The 17547-nt window shown below is 40.0% G+C and overlaps 1 protein-coding gene across 1 annotated transcript in view; it reads left to right on the top strand.

The window, feature by feature from the left end:
• ADGRV1 (adhesion G protein-coupled receptor V1) overlaps positions 1–17547 on the top strand; it is a 729252-nt gene that overhangs the window by 178538 nt on the left and 533167 nt on the right. Inside the window, exons 39-43 of the mRNA XM_066273806.1 lie at positions 10205–10298; positions 12099–12177; positions 12286–12424; positions 12933–13074; positions 16138–16400. Of these exons, the coding sequence (XP_066129903.1) occupies positions 10205–10298; positions 12099–12177; positions 12286–12424; positions 12933–13074; positions 16138–16400 (717 nt within the window). The remainder of the gene's footprint in view (positions 1–10204; positions 10299–12098; positions 12178–12285; positions 12425–12932; positions 13075–16137; positions 16401–17547) is intronic.

The following is a 17547-nucleotide window of genomic DNA, read 5'->3' on the forward strand; positions in this document are numbered from 1 at the left end:
AGGTGACAGAAGACAATTTAACTTTGGGGGAGGGGTTTACAGCACAATCAAATGTCAAAATAATCTAGAGATATTTTCTCTCAACATATGTACCCTGATTTATCAATGTCACTGCATTAAATTTAATAAAATAAAAAAAAATTAAAATGGGGGCAGAACAGTAGCTTGCTCTCTCAGTTCCTGAGATTAATATTAGAGGAGAGAGCAGAGGAGAGCAGAAAAAGACCACGTGGAGGAGGCCAGGAGAGGCAGCCAAGATGGTGGAGTGCTGAGTGAGAAGCCAGTTTGACTCTGGAGAAGGAAGGAGATGGGGAACAGAGGTGAATAAATCTGGTGAGCTAGAAAGCTTTGGTTCTAGGAAACTCGGATAAGTCAGTAGGTTTGTGAGCACTGAATGTGAGTGGGTTTTGGAGCCCAGTGTGTTTTTACTTGCCCGCCGGGTACAAACTAGGATTAAAGATGATGGCCCACCAGTTTTTGGCTCCATTGTTTCTTTACCGACTGTCCGAATCTAATGCGAACCTGCGTGGGCCAGGCGGCTGTGATGGTGGTCCTGGATACGGGCTTTACACTCCCCCTTTATTTTTGTTAAGATAGGTTTATAAGGTGCAGTGAGTATGTTCAATACAGGCCTGTCCTGTTGGATTATAAGGGATACCTGTAACATTTTTAATAGTTTTATAAAGCTATTTAGAATGTGTTAGCAGTATAGTAAGGGCCATTATCTGTTTTAATTACTTCAAGGCAGCTAGGAATAGAGATAGACTCTAAGAGGTGAGAAATAGCATGATGTGCTGCTTCCCTGGTAGCAGTCATAGCGTGGATCATGGCTGAATAGGAATCTATAAATAAGGAAAGGAGTCCATAACTATTTCTTTTGCTTGTTTACATTACAGGACTATAGTAGAGATAGCCCTTGTCCAGGGAGGGAGCCCTTTTCCTACTGAAATCAAGTTGCTGACTATAACATTTTATAGGTCTATGATGATCTCCATGTTCTTTATGTAAACTTGATTATAGTAATAAAAACTTGAAACCTAATTGAGACAATATTCAATCAAACCCCCAAATCTTTTAAGCTGCTTGATTTTTGAGAGATGGGATTCCTCTGAGTTTTCAGGGTTAATTAGTAGCCAGTTTTTTTTCATTTTTCCCGAAGCTGGAAACAGGGAGGCAGTCAGACAGACTCCTGCATGCGCCCGACCAGGATCCACCCGGCATGCCCATCAGAGGGCGATGCTCTGCCCCTCTGGGGCGTCGCTCTGTTGCATCCAGAGCCATTCTAGCACCTGAGGCAGAGGCCACAGAGCCATCCTCAGTGCCCGGGCCATCTTTGCTCCAGTGGAGCCTCGGCTGCGGGAGGGGAAGAGAGAGACAGAGAGGAAGGAGAGGGGGAGGGGTGGAGAAGCAGATGGGCGCTTCTCCTGTGTGCCCTGGCTGGGAATCGAACCCGGGACTCCTGCATGCCAGGCCGACGCTCTACCGCTGAGCCAACCGGCCAGGGCCAGTAGCCAGTTTTTAAATGTGAGATATCCCAAGTATTTCACTAACAGTAGAGAATCAGAGCTTGTCTTACAGTGTCAAATATTTTATTTATGAATTGGATTTGAGTGTAATCTCTGGAAAATTCAGCACTATTCAAATTAGCTTTTAGTATTTAAGACAATAGATAGGACTCTCCGTATATCCCTGGGGCATTACTGTGTAACTAAACTTGTAACCTTCCAAGGGTAAAGGAAGAGGTATTTCTGTCCTTTTATATTACAGACATGCTCAAACAGGCATTACATGGCTTTATTATTATTAAAAAATATTGGTAATCTACAAAATACTTGGTAATAGATCATGCGGATTTGGAACCACAGGATGTCTGGGAACAACTATCTTATAGCTTTGAGATTTTGTATAAATCTATTTTACTGGAAAGCTAAAATTAAAAAGGCTTGTACATAGAATTATAAATGCCTTTTTAAGTAATCTAGTATAGTGGTCTTAATTTCAGCTACTAGTACATCAGATCTTGAAGGTGTTGTAATCCATGGGAGTCCGAAAGACCAGAGTAACAGCCTTTATTGAAAGGAAGAAAGGAACCCTGCCGGGCACTTCTCCTGGGGGAGAAAAGCACCAGTTACAGACTAGGGGCAAGTTATATAGTATTTGGGAGAGCCTGAGGGGATACTGAGGCAAAAGTCCTGGTATGTCTGGAATGCTCCTCCTTGGAGGGCTTCGAGCATGTGGGTGTTGAATCAAAAGTCCTGGTATGTCCGGGGCCTCTCCTTGGGGCGGCTTGTCAGCTTTTTGGAATTCCTCTGTCTCAGGGGCGATAGTCCAGTAAGGGTGAGGTCTGACAGATAAGCGGAACATCAAGAGGGCAGTTTGAAATACACATATCTATCATTTCTCAACTCTGTGGTTACATATAAAAGAAAGACAGTTATTAATTTTATAATATATGGTGAGGGGTAATGAGGAGAAAGAGGAAAAAAAAATTGGAAAAATATTGCTTCTTCTGGAGAGAACTCAGGAAGGGAACCTTACCAAGCCAAGTCCCCCATCCAGTTAAGGAGGTCGTCAATTTCCATGCTGTAAGATCTGAACCAGGCAATGTCTCCGAAAATCTGAGTGAGGAAGTAAAAAAATTTTGCGAGGTAATAATTGTTAGTTGCTTGCTGCGAGTGCTGATTGAACAGAGTGACATAGTGATACATGGTCTCCTGGATGAGCTTCATGAGACGTGCTGGTCTGGTTCCTCTCAAATGGGAGGACGTGGAGATTTTTAGAGACAGGGAACTTGTTGGTGTAAGTTTTTAGAAGGACTGAATATATGTGGTTAAAAGGAAGGGGGTTTGGAGAACATTCAGTAGGGAACTTCTCGAGCTAAGGGGCGGCTTCTTCCTGCTGTCATTTCTACCTATTTGATATTTTCCTTGTGAAGTTCTCCTTGGGGTATTAGGAAATAGGAGTGTAGGAGCATTTGATTGTAGGTAACCCTAGAGATTTCTCTCATCCGGGCCTGTAGAACTTGATAAAGAAGGGGCAAGTATTTGGAGATCAGGAATGCAGATATAAGGAGGGTTGTATAATGTGGGGTGAAAGTTCTTCCATGGTAAAGTTAGTTTCCTGGCAGCCCTGGAGAGAGCAGTTAGCTTGAGCTAAAAGAAATGTTTCATGTCCATTTGTAGGCTCTTCTTTAGCTTGAAGACCTAGTGATCTTGTCTCCTTACTATGTGAAGGGTAAAAAGACTGAGAAGCATTAAGAGGTGAATGTTATTCATTCTCCTAGTTCTTCAGGGATATAGGAGAGCTTTAGGGTTAGAGGACCTGTAGGGGTTGAAAGGTAGGATTTAGGAGGTTTGCTGATCTAGGGTTTCAGATTTTTCTGTTTCGCGAGGGCAGGTTTCAGGGTTGGTGTGTAGGCTTAGGTAGATTTTTCCAATTTTCTGATTGGTGAAGGTCTGTATGTGGTTCTGTAAGAAACTAGTGGACCAACGTAAGAGGCAGGGTTTAAAAGTTAGAAAAATAAATAGGAGAGTGAGTGGACTAATGAAAGGCAATAGTCAAGACACCCAGTTTGTGTGAAACCACTGATTCCTTGTTTACGAATTCGCTGAGCTTCAGACAGAGAGAGTAGGAATAAGACAGGGAAATGTCCAGTCCCCCTGCCCCTAGACCTACTTCTGTAGAGATTCCTAAAGCAACAAGGAGAGGAATTACCTGTACAGCTCGTTTGGTCCTTAGATTGACAGGTAGTGTACTAGGAATTGAAAGAGGCTCATGGGGTGAGATTAGGTTGATATTTGGGGTGAGATAGATAAGGGTACAGGTTTTTGTCTAATTAGTACGGAGACACAGATAGGTGTTGGTCCCACACGAGTAGAAAGTTCCTGATTTGGTGAGGTAGGTTGAGAGGTGCAGTGGAAGTTGTCAGCATCACGGTGTGTGGACCTGTCCATGTGAAAGTCAGTCCTTGGGTGATGTAATGGTGGAAGTGCCTCTTGGACAGTCTTTGAACAGTTTGCTGAGTAACCTGTAAATCCTGCAAGTACTTAGGGAAAGGGTGGTTACATTTCTACACTTTGCCATTAAAATTTAAGTCCTAGTGACCACTGCTTCTAGTTGGAATTAGCAGCAGTTCCCAGCCTACCATAGGTATGGGGCATTGAGACAAGAGGAATAAAGGAGATACTATACATTAAATAAAGTAACAAAATCAAACTGTCAATACCCACACTAGAGATCTTCGAGGGATAAATAAAACTCAGATATTCAGGCAAGGCATAGTAGATGGCCCTTGTGTTTACAAGAAAGTAGCTTATCTGCTACTTGGAAGAAATACCTTAGGCTCCTGAACGATGTCCTTGGGCCTTCAATGGCAATTCCCAGCATGCTGGGCAAGGTCAGGTCACAGGTAGCTGGAGCAGGGCTAGAAGAGACTGAACCCTCCCTCCATGGAGCAAGGGGGCAGCTTACCTTCTCATGTTCTTCTTTCCACAGCACAGTCGTGTCAACCAGTGGGGCTGGGAAGCCTGGCAGGCTTCAGTTCAATGACTTTTCTTTCCACTCTTTTTTTTTTTAATATTTTATTTATTGATTTTTAGAGAGAGAGAGAGAGAAGGGGGAGGACCAGGAAGCATCAACTCCCATATGTGCTTTGACCAGGCAAGCCCAGGGTTTTGAACCGGCGACCTCAGTGTTCCAGGTCGACACTTTTTCCACTGCGCCACCACAGGTCAGGCTCTTTCCACTCTTGAAGTAGGGCCCTGATGTTGTCCTGTGAAGCCCTTTAGGGCGCTGGAGCCAAAAGCTGGTATTTCCTGACTTCTTTTGGGTCTTATTTGCCTTTTCTGTTACTTCCTTGACCATTATAGACCTTAAAAGCCATGCTCAGAAGATCTCACTGAGGGGCTTGACTAAGAGAGCAAAATTGGGAATTCAGTGTTTAAAGAGGCCTATTAGACTGAAGAGAGAAAAGATTTGATCTGTAGTGGTAGGTGGTGGGAGACTGTGGAGGGTCTGAGTTTGATTTATGGTCAGACTTCAGGTGGTGGGGGTTAAGGCGATGCCTAGTTAGACTATGGACTGAGAGTGAAGTTGAGCCTTAGCAGAGAAGACAAGATATTTGTTCACAGTGAGGAAGTTAAGAAAGGTGGAGGTGTGTCTCCTTGAAGCAGGCAGGGAGGTGCTTTAGAGGAGTACTTTATCTATATATTGTAAGAGAGTACTAGTTTTGAGATTGCATGCTGCTAAATCCTGAGCTAGTGCCTGCCCAAACAGGTGTGGGCTGTTTTTGATAACCTAAGGTAAGATAGTCCATGTAAAGGTAAACAGAAAGTAAAGAGTCAGGGTGGAGGAATGGTAAAGAAGGCATTCTTGAGGTCTATGATCCTGAAGTGAACGGTGTTTGAGGGAATGTGTGACAGTAACCTGTAGAGATTAGGGACTACTGGATGGAGGGGAACTATCGCCTCACTGATTAGATGTAAGGCTTGTATGAGGCGATAAGCCCCTGAAGGTTTTCGAACAGGAAAGGTGGGGGTATTGCAGGGAGAGTCCATGGGGATGAGTAAACTTGGTTTAAGAGGCGAGTAATTATTGGATTAAGGCCTTAGAAACAGATACAGTTACATATTAAACAAAGACTTCACACATTATGAATTAAGAAATTTAAATGAGTGCACTTTACTTGTTTCAATTCAAATTATACTAGAGATATTTTCTGACAAAAAAAAAAAGACCAGACGGATTACTTATTCACATAGGTAAAAGCAGAATATACAATTCTGCTTTTTAAAAGTTTTTGAAGATGACAGGGAGTTGCCAGCATAGAGGGGAGGAAGAGAGAAAGCAAATGGGTGGACAGTGTGAGCAGCTGGATGGAAAGAAGGAGGGTCAGAATCTGCGGGAGGAGGAGGAGGAGATTAAAGTATTGGTGTGGCGCCACATGGTCAGAGGAGTCAAAAGGATTTAGAGCTCTGAGGAGAGGGGAGAGAACAAGGGGTAGTGGAAGGCACAGTCAGTCTGGGAGGAGGGGGAAGGATGGGTCAAAGAAGAAAAAAAGCCGAAGCCGGTGGGGTGTGGGAATGGGTCAAGCAAGAAAAAGGGACAGAGCTGTCCATCTGTATGGAGGGAGGAGGGGTCGGAGAAGAGACAGACCGAACTGCAGTTTGTAAGGAGGGAGGCGGGGTCAGAGAAGAGACAGGCACTGCAGCCCGATCCACAGCTTTTAAGGAGGGGGGCAGATTTAAGAACACAGTGGAGAAGGGAGGGGCCCCTGGCCAGCAGGAGAGGAGAAAGAGTTGGGAGTCCTCCGAGAAGGAAAGATTAGGAGCAGAGGTTTTAGGTGAGGTTTCTTTGGCCAAAAACAGCCTGCGTGTAGAACAGAAGGCACAGAAATTAAGGACAAGAGCAAAGGGAGAAGAGAGCCTGCACGTAAGGAATTTCTGATGCCCTCCCTGTCCGGTGGCAGAAATTGTCAAGATCTCTTAGGATATTGTAATGGTAGTAGAAAGCAACCTGGCTAGGCACCCAGACTTTCAAGAAGTCCATAGAAGCAGGCCGCTCAGAGTAGAAACCTCCCAAACTGTGAACCTCAGAGAGTAGGGTGAGTCCTGAAGGAGTAGAGGAATAGTCTCTGAGGCCTGAGATTGGGAGGAGCTCGTGTTCCGAGGGGAGTCTGTCTGGACAGTTTGGACTGAGAGGAGCCCACAGTAGAGGAGACTGGTGAGAGAAGGGGGTGTCCCCGCCTCCAGTCACAGTTCCGAGAGGAGAAAATCTCCGTAGAAAGAGTCTCAGACAAGAGGTCGTCACCCCAAGGCTGAGATCCCAGGATGTACGAGAGGGGCGTGGCTAGGCGTGCCTAGATTTTCGTAGAAGTCCATAAAGGAGTAGAGGCAGACCACCCGTAGATATAGGGTCCGAAGTCAAAACCGTCCGACCAGGAAGGGGTGATTTAGAGAGAAATTTGGAGGCCAACCGGGGTAAGGAGAGGGGAGAAACTCCTTACCTTTCTGGTCCAGCAGGGGTTCTGGACAGTGTTAGACTGCTGGCCAATCAACCTACAATTACAAATCCAAACAGAATCAGGGAGTGTAAAGCCAGAGGCCAGGGCCACCATCAGAGCAGCCCGGCCCATGCAGGTTCGCATTGGATTCGGACAGTCGGTAAAGAAACAACGGAGCCACAAACTGGTGGGCCATAGTCTTTAATCCTAGCTTGCACCCGGCGGGCAAGTAAAAAACACACACTGGGCTCCAAAACCCAATCACATTCAGTGCTCACAAAGCTACTGATCTATCTGAGTTTCCTAGAATCAAAGGTTTCTAGCTCACCAGCCTTATTCTCCTCAGTTCCCCATCTCCTTCCTTATCCCAGATACAAACTCTACACAAACTGGCATCTCACTCAGCACTCCGCCATCTTGGCTGCTTCTCGGGCCTACTCCACGTGGCCTCCTTCCGCTGCTGGCTCTACTCATCATCCCAGGAACCAAGAGCCCAAGCTCCCGCTCCGTCCCCATTTTATACTGTAGCTTCACAACCTCTAATCCAATATACAAAGTAGGGAAGTCCCTAATACAAAGTCACTCCTCCGAGGCATGACTGGATTGCACCACCCCACATCAAAAAGGGTAGGAAAGGCTTAATCCCAAAACCAAGCCCCAGGCTACAATGATTCTGCTTGCCCCCAACACACATTAATATCACCTGGGTAATGGCCTCCACGTGGGCAGTGTCATCTTCAACAAAGTGAGCATAATACTTTTTATCTGCCCAACAGGGAGTAAGCCTGGGACGAGCTGCCGCTGCCTATTGCTTCTCTGGTTGTAAGTTTGGACTGCAAAGAGGGATCATCCAGTACCCTGTCCTGGGTTTGGGCACCAAATGTTGGAATCCATGGGAGTCCGAAAGACCAGAGTAACAGGCTTTATTGCAAGGAAGAAAGGAACCCTGCCGGGCACTTCTCCCGGGGGAGAAGAGCACCTGTTACAGACTAGGGGCAAGTTATGTAGTGTTTGGGAGAGCCTGAGGGGATACTGAGGCAAAAGTCCTGGTATGTCCAGAATGTCCTTGGAGGGCTTCGAGCATGTGGGTGTTGAATCAAAAGTCCTGGTATGTCTGGGGCCCCTCCTTGGGGCAGCTTGTCAGCTTTTTGGAATTCCTCTGTCTCAGGGTCAATAGTCCAGTAAGGGTGAGGTCTGACAGATAAGCAGAACATCAAGAGGGCAGTTTGGAATACACATATATATCAAAAGGATATTGGTGAATCTTGCCAATATTTGTACTGAGAAAGGCCCAAAGTTGTATTGGAATAATCCTGCAACAAACCTTTCTTTCAAGATTATTTTCCTTTAATGGAAATTTTAAAAAAATTTTTATTTTCCCAATTGATGCAGTATTTGATTTACTTGTTCCTTACCAAAATTTCCCGTAAAATGTGGCTACTAAACTACTCTTCACACATGAATTCTGTATGATTGCGTAAGGCAGCAGTTCTCAACCTGTAGGTCTCAACCCATAGGTTGAGAACCGCTGGCGTAAGGGGTTGTTGTAAAGCCAGTAGCCGCGGCCATCATCACAGCCGCCTGGCCCATGCAGGTTCACATTGGACTCGGACAGTCGGTAAAGAAACAACGGAGCCAAAAACTGAAGGGGCATCATCTTTAATCCTAGCTTGCATCCGGCGGGCAAGTAAAAACACACACTGGGCTCCAAAACCCACTCACATTCAGTGCTCACAAAGCTACTGATTTATCTGAGTTTCCTAGAATCAAAGGTTTCTAGCTCACCAGCCTTATTCACCTCTGTTCCCCATCTCCTTCCTTATCCCAAATACAAACTCTACACAAACTGGCTTCTCACTCAACACTCCACCATCTTGGCTGCTTCTCCTGGCCTCCTCCACATGGCCTTTCTCTGCTCTCCTCTCTTCTCTCTGTTCTAATGTTAATCTCAGGAACCAAGAGAGCAAGCTCCCGTTCTGCCCCCATTTTATAGTGTAGAAATCAAAACCTTTAATCCAATATAAAAAATAGGGAAGTCTCTAATACAAAGTCACTTATCAGAGACATGATGGGATTGCACCACCCCACATCAAAAAGGTTGGGAAAGGCTTAATCCCAAAACCAAGCACCAGGCTACAAGGATTCTGCCTGCCCACAGCCCGCCCCCAACACACATTAATGTCACCTGGGTGACGGCCTCCATGTGGGCAGCGCCATCTTTAACAAAGTGAGCATAATACATTTTATCTGCCCAACAGGGATTACCACTTGTAGTACTGCAGCCCACTGGGAACTACCAGTGTCCCATGGAAGAAACCTACTCAAGACACAAACTTATGTCGAGAGGAAGAGGGGGAGGTTTGCCAAGGGAGTTGAAGAAGACCTCCTGAATTTCCTTCTCCCTTAGCTTTTATTGGTCAGAAGCAGAACAGAGGTAACAGGTTTACAGGGTAGAGAGATCAGATGATAAAGGGAAAGAATGACTAATGGCTATTATACTGCTGGCAAGGAGAAAGGGCTAATTTGGGTCAGTACATTCTTTTACTTTTGCTAATTAACAAGCACAAAGGAAGGGGCAATCTAGAACCTCTAGGCTAATTATCTAAGGCTGTTCACATGCATTCCTTTGTGTCTGCACAAAGGTCACTCACTCACAAAGTTTCTTAATGTTTGCACCAAGAGACATTCACTCAGGGCTTTTAACTAAAGTTCCACAATCCAAGTCAGAGAGGTTTCAAGGTTAGGTGGGTGATTCCCTGTAAATATCCCTTCTAGCATATGTAAAGTAATATCACTTGCAGTTTCCATTTTTAGTTCCATGATAATTAATGATGTGGAGCACCTTTTCCTGTACTTGTTCATTGTGTATCTTCCTTGGAAAAAGGTCTGTTCAGCTTCTTTGCACATTTTTAGTCATATTGTTTGATTTTTGATATTGAACTGTTGTTGATTTCCTTTGCTGTGCAGAAGCTTTTTAGTTTGATGTAGTTTGATGTATATTTTTTTCTTTAGGTGTCACATTTGAAAAAAAATAATTGTCAAGACATGTTATTTTGACGTGTTAATTTGTTCTACTTTGTTAGCATTTTTATATTTTCTGTATACCATTTAAGCACATATTTTTATAAGATGTTTTCAAACTTGTGAGAGGTAATTGCTTTGAGAGCATAGTTTTAGGGAATTTAATGAGTGTGATTTTTGCAGGATGATGTACCAGAACTAGAAGAATATTTCCTCGTGAACTTAACTTACGTTGAACTTATCATGGCTCCTTTAACTTCATTTCCTCCGAGACTAGGTATGGTGAGCTTTTATTTGTTTCTGTTTACTCACTGCAATAAAGTTACCGGTACTTTATTTTTTAGTCAGAAGTGGTCATCGTGATGTCTGTTAATATCAGCTAGATGTGAAAATACGCTTTTAGATATATTTTAATTTTAGAAACTCTTCAAGTATTGCAGTTTTGACCATTGGACCATGTAAACACATTTAAGAATTATTGTGATGCTTATTACATGTCATAACTATTTTTAACCAAATTTGTAATCTTCAAAATAGAATTAGTTTGTAGGAAGGCGTTTTTCTTTTACAATTTAGTTTGCTGTTTCCAGTAGATTGCTAAATTGTCAGATGACTTTATTTTCTCCTAGGATAAGCAGAGTTTTCATTTGTGTGTTTGTTGTGTTCTTGTTTCTTTTATGACCTTTTATCTCTTTCTTTTCATGCTTTAGAAAAGACTCAGTTAATTCATTACAGACTAAAAGGTAAAACTTGAACCTCAGTACAAATTTACGTAGATTATTTCTTTTTAGAACACAAACTCCTTGTGGTTTGGAATTTAATCTTGGGAGATTTTGTCTAGAACCGGTAGTAGGTGGTAGTGAACAGTGCTGAGGTAGCCTGCCTCCTGTCCCTTAATTAGAAGGTGTTCTGGGCAGAGGGACATGTGGGTTCAAGAAGGAGTACCCTGGCTGGGAATAATGGGTTCTCATTTACTTCTGAGGAGCAACATAACAACTTTGCAAATATCAAAAAGAAATTATAAATTTTTAACATTATTTGAAAACTTTAAACTCTTTTGCAAAAGAAATAAATGACATCAAGTAATTATTATAATTACCATTCGCACTAAGAAAAACTAACAAAATACTGTACTTTGTAGTCTTTCAATTTCATATTAAAGATAGTTTGAGTAGTTTAACTTTTGTTGAGTGCTTTCTAATGCTCCTGTTTCAATTGCTTTGTATGTTATACTGTTACTCTTTGTTATCTACCCATTTTACAGATGAGGGAGCTGAGGGTAAGAGAAGCTAGGTAGCATGCCCAAAGTCACACAGCTGGGAAATAGTGGATCTGGGTTTTTCTTTGGGCACAGATCCTGATTTTGTATCATTTGTTCAACAGTTTGGCCCCTCCACTCAGAGAATTATACTCCTTATACTCTTTCCCTACCCAGTCAGCAGTCATAAGTACCCCAGATTAAGTTAGTGGCTCTGAATAAAAGGTAAAGGACAAAAATATTAAAAACAAAACAAAATGGTAACAGATTTAATTCCTGTTTCAAGATTGAGTAGTGGATATTGGTAACATAACTGAACTGGCTGGACAGTATACAAAATAAAAAGGGGTAAGATAAATGTACTTCAGTGTTAGTCTCTCTCTATTTTTCCCATCTTTCTCTCCTGTCTCAACTTCTGTCTGCATCTCTTTTTCACACCTGTATTTTTCTCTGCAGCACTCCCTGCCTCCCTGTCCTGTTTCTTTCTCTTGTCTAGCCCTTTCTCTTCCTTCTACTGTCCCTGTTTTCATGTCTCCTTGAAGTGGGTTAAAACAATAGAAATAAAACAATAGCCTCAGTTGTTTATTTCTGACTCTTCTCAGTTGATTAAATTTCAGTAAGTCAGTGGCTCTTGTTAGTAAGTTTTCTTATTGAAATATTAAAAGCATTTATGTCTTTATTTTCTTAAACATCTTTTGAGTAATGTTGCTGAGACCACTAAGTTAGGAATTAATATAATCTCAAAGAGACTTTCTTTAAATTCTAAAAGTTCTTTTTAAATCATTTATATTTATATTTAAGTGCATTTCTGTTTTTTAGATTCAGAGGGCTTGACTGCACAAATTATTATTGATGCCAACGATGGTGCTCGGGGCATAATTGAATGGCAGTATAGCAGGTAAGCCCAAAGCTACCTGAAAGCCTTTCTCTGAGTTCCAAATTCTTTACTATTTATTTATAGAATCAAAGGACAAAAGGACAAATGCATGTATTCTCTTCATTATAGGTTTGAAATTAATGAAACCCAAGGATGTTTGACGCTGATAGCCCGAAGGAGCCAGGGAGCTCTCGGCCGCGTTTCCCTCTCTGTGTCTGCCCAGAATTTGGAAGCACAGCTGGGACTGGATTACAGCTTTCCCCCAATGGTGATTCCTGGAGAATTATAATAATTTATGTCCTGTATAAATAAATTAATCTTAAAATGATAAACTATGATATACCACAGTAAAGTAGGGTAGAAGACTTCCACATGGTGGAATAGCTCCCTTCATTATTTTATTAAAATATATAAGTAGAATTTTCAGTACTATTTGATTAATTTATTATTTTATTGTAGTATTTAATACTGGAGAGTTATCATGTTAAAGAATTTATATTAGGTGACCTTCTCAGAGTGTTTCTTATGCTTTTTGAAAATTTATCTTCATGCCTTATTTTACTTAAACAAATGTTTATTTTTTCTCTTTTTCCATAAGTTTTACTGTATACTCTTAATATTGTCAATTTAAATTTGAAAAGATAATGTAAAAAAATATGGGAAAATACCTATTAAATAGTTTATTTCACTTTCACAACAATGTTGTATTCTTTTCATCCTGTAAAAATGCAGAGTATATTTAAATATAACAGTATTTACTTTACTTCCATGACCAGATTCTTCATTTTGCTGATGGAGAAAGGTATAAAAATGTTGATATCATGATTCTTGACGATGATATTCCAGAAGGAAATGAGAGATTCCAGCTGATTTTAACCAGTCCTTCTCCTGGCCTGGAGCTGGGGGAAAATACAATAGGTAATTGGTAATTTCTTATACACAGCTCCCTCTCCCTCGTGCTGTTTTCTAACATGGAGCCAGATGTGAAGGGATTAGAGAATCTTGATGGTTTTCTATGTTTATTATAAAAAATATTTTTGTTAAGCATTTTAGAGTTCCTGTGTTAGTATAGCACAGTATAGTCTGTGTGTATGTTTGTGTGAGGGTAAAAAAAAAATGGGTTGGTAGCAAAGATAATATTACCCATAGTTATTGTAGGTTTTATTTAATTTGTAAATGTCTTTCCGTTGTAATTTGCTTTGGTTTTCTGTTAGCAGTAGACAGAATAACAAGGTATCTTTTTATTTATTTTTTATTTTTTTATTAAGTGAGAGGCAGGGAGGTGGAGAGACAGACTCCTGTATGCATCCTCACAGGGATTCACCCGGCAAGCTCACTAGGGGCTAATGCTCTGCCCATCTGGGGCCACTGCTCCATTGCTTGGCAACCGAGCTATTTTAGTGCCTGAGGTGAGGCCATAGAGCCATCCTCAGCACTTGGGCCAACTTGCTCATTCGAGCCATGGCTGCAGGAGAGCAAGAGGAGGTGAGGAGTGGAGAAGCAGAAGGGCACTTCTCCTGTGTGCCCTAACTGGGAATCAAACCCAGGACTTCCACACGCTCTACTGCTGAGCCAACCAGCCAGGGCTGGTATCTGTTTTAAAGTCATCTAATTGCAGTAGTAATTGCACATCAAGTTGAAATGCACTGATACCTGAACACTGCCAATGAGAGTAATAATTCTTTGTTGGAACAGTTTAATATTGTTAGTAAAAGTTATCCTAGTTCACTACTTGTTAGCCATCATGCTGATTGCTTAGAGAATGTAAAAAAGAGAAAATGAGGAGCTCTCATAAATATATAGAACTTTTGGATCTGTAAGGCACTAAAAAGTCACTTTAATTCAGTTCCTTGTGGGGATAGCTAAGGCAGATGTATTCAGAACACCCAGAATTGACTGACTCTTCAAACTCCTGATTTAGCCAGTGGCTGAATGTTCTTTGGGACTTCTTTAATTTAATTAACACTTGTATTTTTAAATTTTAAAATAATCTGATTTGTAGTGAAAACACAAAAGAATTTTGAGTAGCCCAAGAACTAGTTTTTACTTTTATTGGTATGTTAAGGTAAATTGATATTTCTAAGTTTCCACAACCTTTTTTGTTCTTGAGGCAGTAGCCATTGTTTCAAATTTTCAGAGTATATGTTTGAAATGAAATTATTTTGGTGTAGAGCATAATAGGTTGTATGCAAAGGACTGTTAGAATGGATGCTATATGTTAGTTAAGAACACTCTATGTCTAAACAATAGAAAACCCAATTAAAACCATTCAAAGACCCTGTTGTTTTCCCTCTTTTTATACTTGCAGCATTGGCTTTATCCCAAGGCTAATTACTTGTCACAAGATGATCATCAGCATCATTCTTCTACATTCCATGTAATAGGAAAAAGAATACCCAAAGTGAAGCATCCTAAAATGTCCTGATATAATTCTGATTGGAATTACATAGTTTATATGCCACCAGCATGAGTAGTAGGAAGGAATGTGTTATTGGGATCTATCAAATTTGTTTTATGCTTGTAATTTTCTATTTTTAAATATTAAAAATATTCCTCAGAACAATAAGTAATTTGATAGTGGGTAATTTCTTTAATCATGCCCCATTAATCGACTTCTACTATTTTCACACTTTTATGAAGCTTGACAGGGATTTGGATGGAAGTAGAGTTGTTTGGGAGAGGATGTCTGGAGGCATAGTGAGAAATAAGAAGTGAGACAGAGGAAGGAAAGCTGATAGATGTGCTAATAAATGGTACAGTTGTGGCCACCTGAGATTCAGTCCTGCTGAGGTCCTTATTAGACTCTGAGTTGAACAAGACTTAGGGCAGTCCTACTGAGAAGCTAGGGAGCTGGGATAATCCTTCACCAATTCTGTCCCTCATTCTGAGGGTTACGTTTGAGTCTGCAGCAGTTCTGGCCTGACTCTTGCATGAGCTGATGCTGTCCTTTCTGAGACCAGCTGTAAAAGGAACTGCTGAAGGTGACTCAAGAGTATGCCAAGGGGGTATGGGCGAACCACTGACAGCGTTTGCCACAGTCATACATTTATATTGTATAGTTTTTTCATACAGGTCTTACATATTTTATTTTGATTCCTAGATATTGTTGTTATGAATGAAGTCCCTTTTCTCTTCTAATTTTTATATAGTTTATAGCTGATGAATAGAGATAGTATAACTCTTTTAAAATATGTGCTCTGAAGCAGACCCCTGAACTTTGATCATCAGTCCTGCCGGTATCTAACTTGTTGGCGTCATAAATTACCTGTCTGCTTCGATCAATCAGTTCTGTGAAATGAGAATAAGATCAACCTTACAGGGTCTTATGAGAATTAAATGAGTTAATATACAGTAAGCAATTTATAAGTTCTCAATAATATTAGTTGATATTTCAGTTGTTATTACTAATATCATTATTAGTGGTAGTAAAAGAAAAACCTCTTGATTTTTGAAGGTTATTCCACTAATATCTTGAACTCCTATAATCATTCTAATAATTTTTTTTTCTAAAAAGGGAATCATGTCAGCTAGAAAACAGGGACAGTTCTGACTCTATTTTTCCATTGCTTTTATACCTGTAACCTGGTTGATAACTCCAGTGAAGACAGGCATCATTGTCTTATTTCTGTTTTTAGTGGCAATGTTTCCAATCTTTCAATATAAAGTTTCTTATTTGCTATTGGCTTCTGGGAGATATCACTTCATCAGTTTGAGAAAACTGCCTTTTATTCTGAGGTTACTGAGTATTTTAATATAATATATGAACATAAATTCTATTAGATGCTTTTTAAAGTTTTTGTTGGTTTTTTGACAAAGGGATTCCTTACCATAATGATGCGGGAAAAAAGGAAATATTCCTTATTTTTAAGGTGATCTAGAAAAGATTTGGCCTAGTTCACAATAAAGCATCCAACACACTTCCTAGTACTTATAAGCCATTCCGTTTTCATTTATTATCTTTAACGATTTTTATTTTGACAGCCTTAATTACTGTCCTTGCTAATGATGACGGCCCTGGAGTCCTATCATTTAACAATAGTGAGCACTTTTTTCTGAGAGAACCAACAGCTCTCTATGCACATGAGAGTGTCGCGGTGCTATACATCACTCGGGAACCTGCACAGGGACTGTTTGGAACTGTGACAGTTCAGTTCATTGTTACCGAAGTGAATTCGTCAGTGGAGTCTAAAGATCTGACTCCTTCCAGAGGCTATATTGTTTTAGAAGAAGGTGTTCGATTCAAGGTAAGTATGAACCTTCACAGACAAAGAATAATTATCTTTTATATTTACAAAATATTCTCTTAGAAGAGCACCCTAGGTTCTAGAAAGAAAAAGAATATTTCTAGCATAGGTATTAGGTAAAGACATAATCTGTTTACTATGTGGAAGTGCCACAGTGATAGTTTATAAAGAGTGCAACTGGAACAATTTGCTATTATTTAGGTAGTACAGTAGAGTGTGCAAATAATAAAAAAAATATATGTATTACTATTTAAATTTTAAGCATATTCAAATGTAATACTTCAATTTATATGTCTATAAACCATAAAGTAAAGGAAGCTCTAAACCATTCTTTGCAGTCATGAAGCCTCAGCACAATCATTCCTTCTTGCCACATTTTCATTAAGGAAAATATAATGGTTTCTTTCAGACTGCTTGTTTCAGAAGCAAGTATCCTATGTGAATGGGAATAGCTTTTTGGAGAAAAATATGCTGGATTTGGATTAATTATAAATGTGATCTATACTAGCAGAAGTTTATCTTCAGAATCCTCTTTTCCTTATATTAACAATTTTGTTTATGTTGCTAAACTTTATTTTAAAAACAATTTAAGCTTAAAATACTGTAGTTAATTGTATTAGTTTAACACATTTTATAAGCCAACTATATAATAAAGTATAATAATTCTAAAATAAAGTACTTAAAACAATTTCATTTAAAAACAGTCCAATAATTAAATAATTTTATTTATGATCAGTGTATAAACTGGAACACACTCTTTTAATGAATATTGATTTGCATATTAATTTTTCCACATTCTTGGAAATTCAGAAATGTTTTTCAAAGACACATCTTGATATAGATATTAAAGAATTTAAACTTGAAGTAGTTTATTTTCTATTATATTCACATGCTTTTAAAAAGTTTCAAATTAAAATTTAAAAATAGCTTTATTTTGTTTTTTTAAAGAATTCCTTTTTCATAGTGTGTTTAAAGAGCTTTCTGTTCATTAGGCAAATTAAATGTTAGAGAAATTGGAATAAATTTTTTTCACACATATAATGACTTTTTGCCCACTGTTTTTTCTTTTGTGATGTAAACAGTAAAATACACAAATCTTAAAAGTATCGCTCAATAATTTTAAAAATATGTATACACCCATGTAACC

The sequence above is a fragment of the Saccopteryx bilineata genome, chromosome 4 (assembly GCF_036850765.1).
Source record: "Saccopteryx bilineata isolate mSacBil1 chromosome 4, mSacBil1_pri_phased_curated, whole genome shotgun sequence".
Lineage (NCBI taxonomy): Eukaryota > Metazoa > Chordata > Mammalia > Chiroptera > Emballonuridae > Saccopteryx > Saccopteryx bilineata.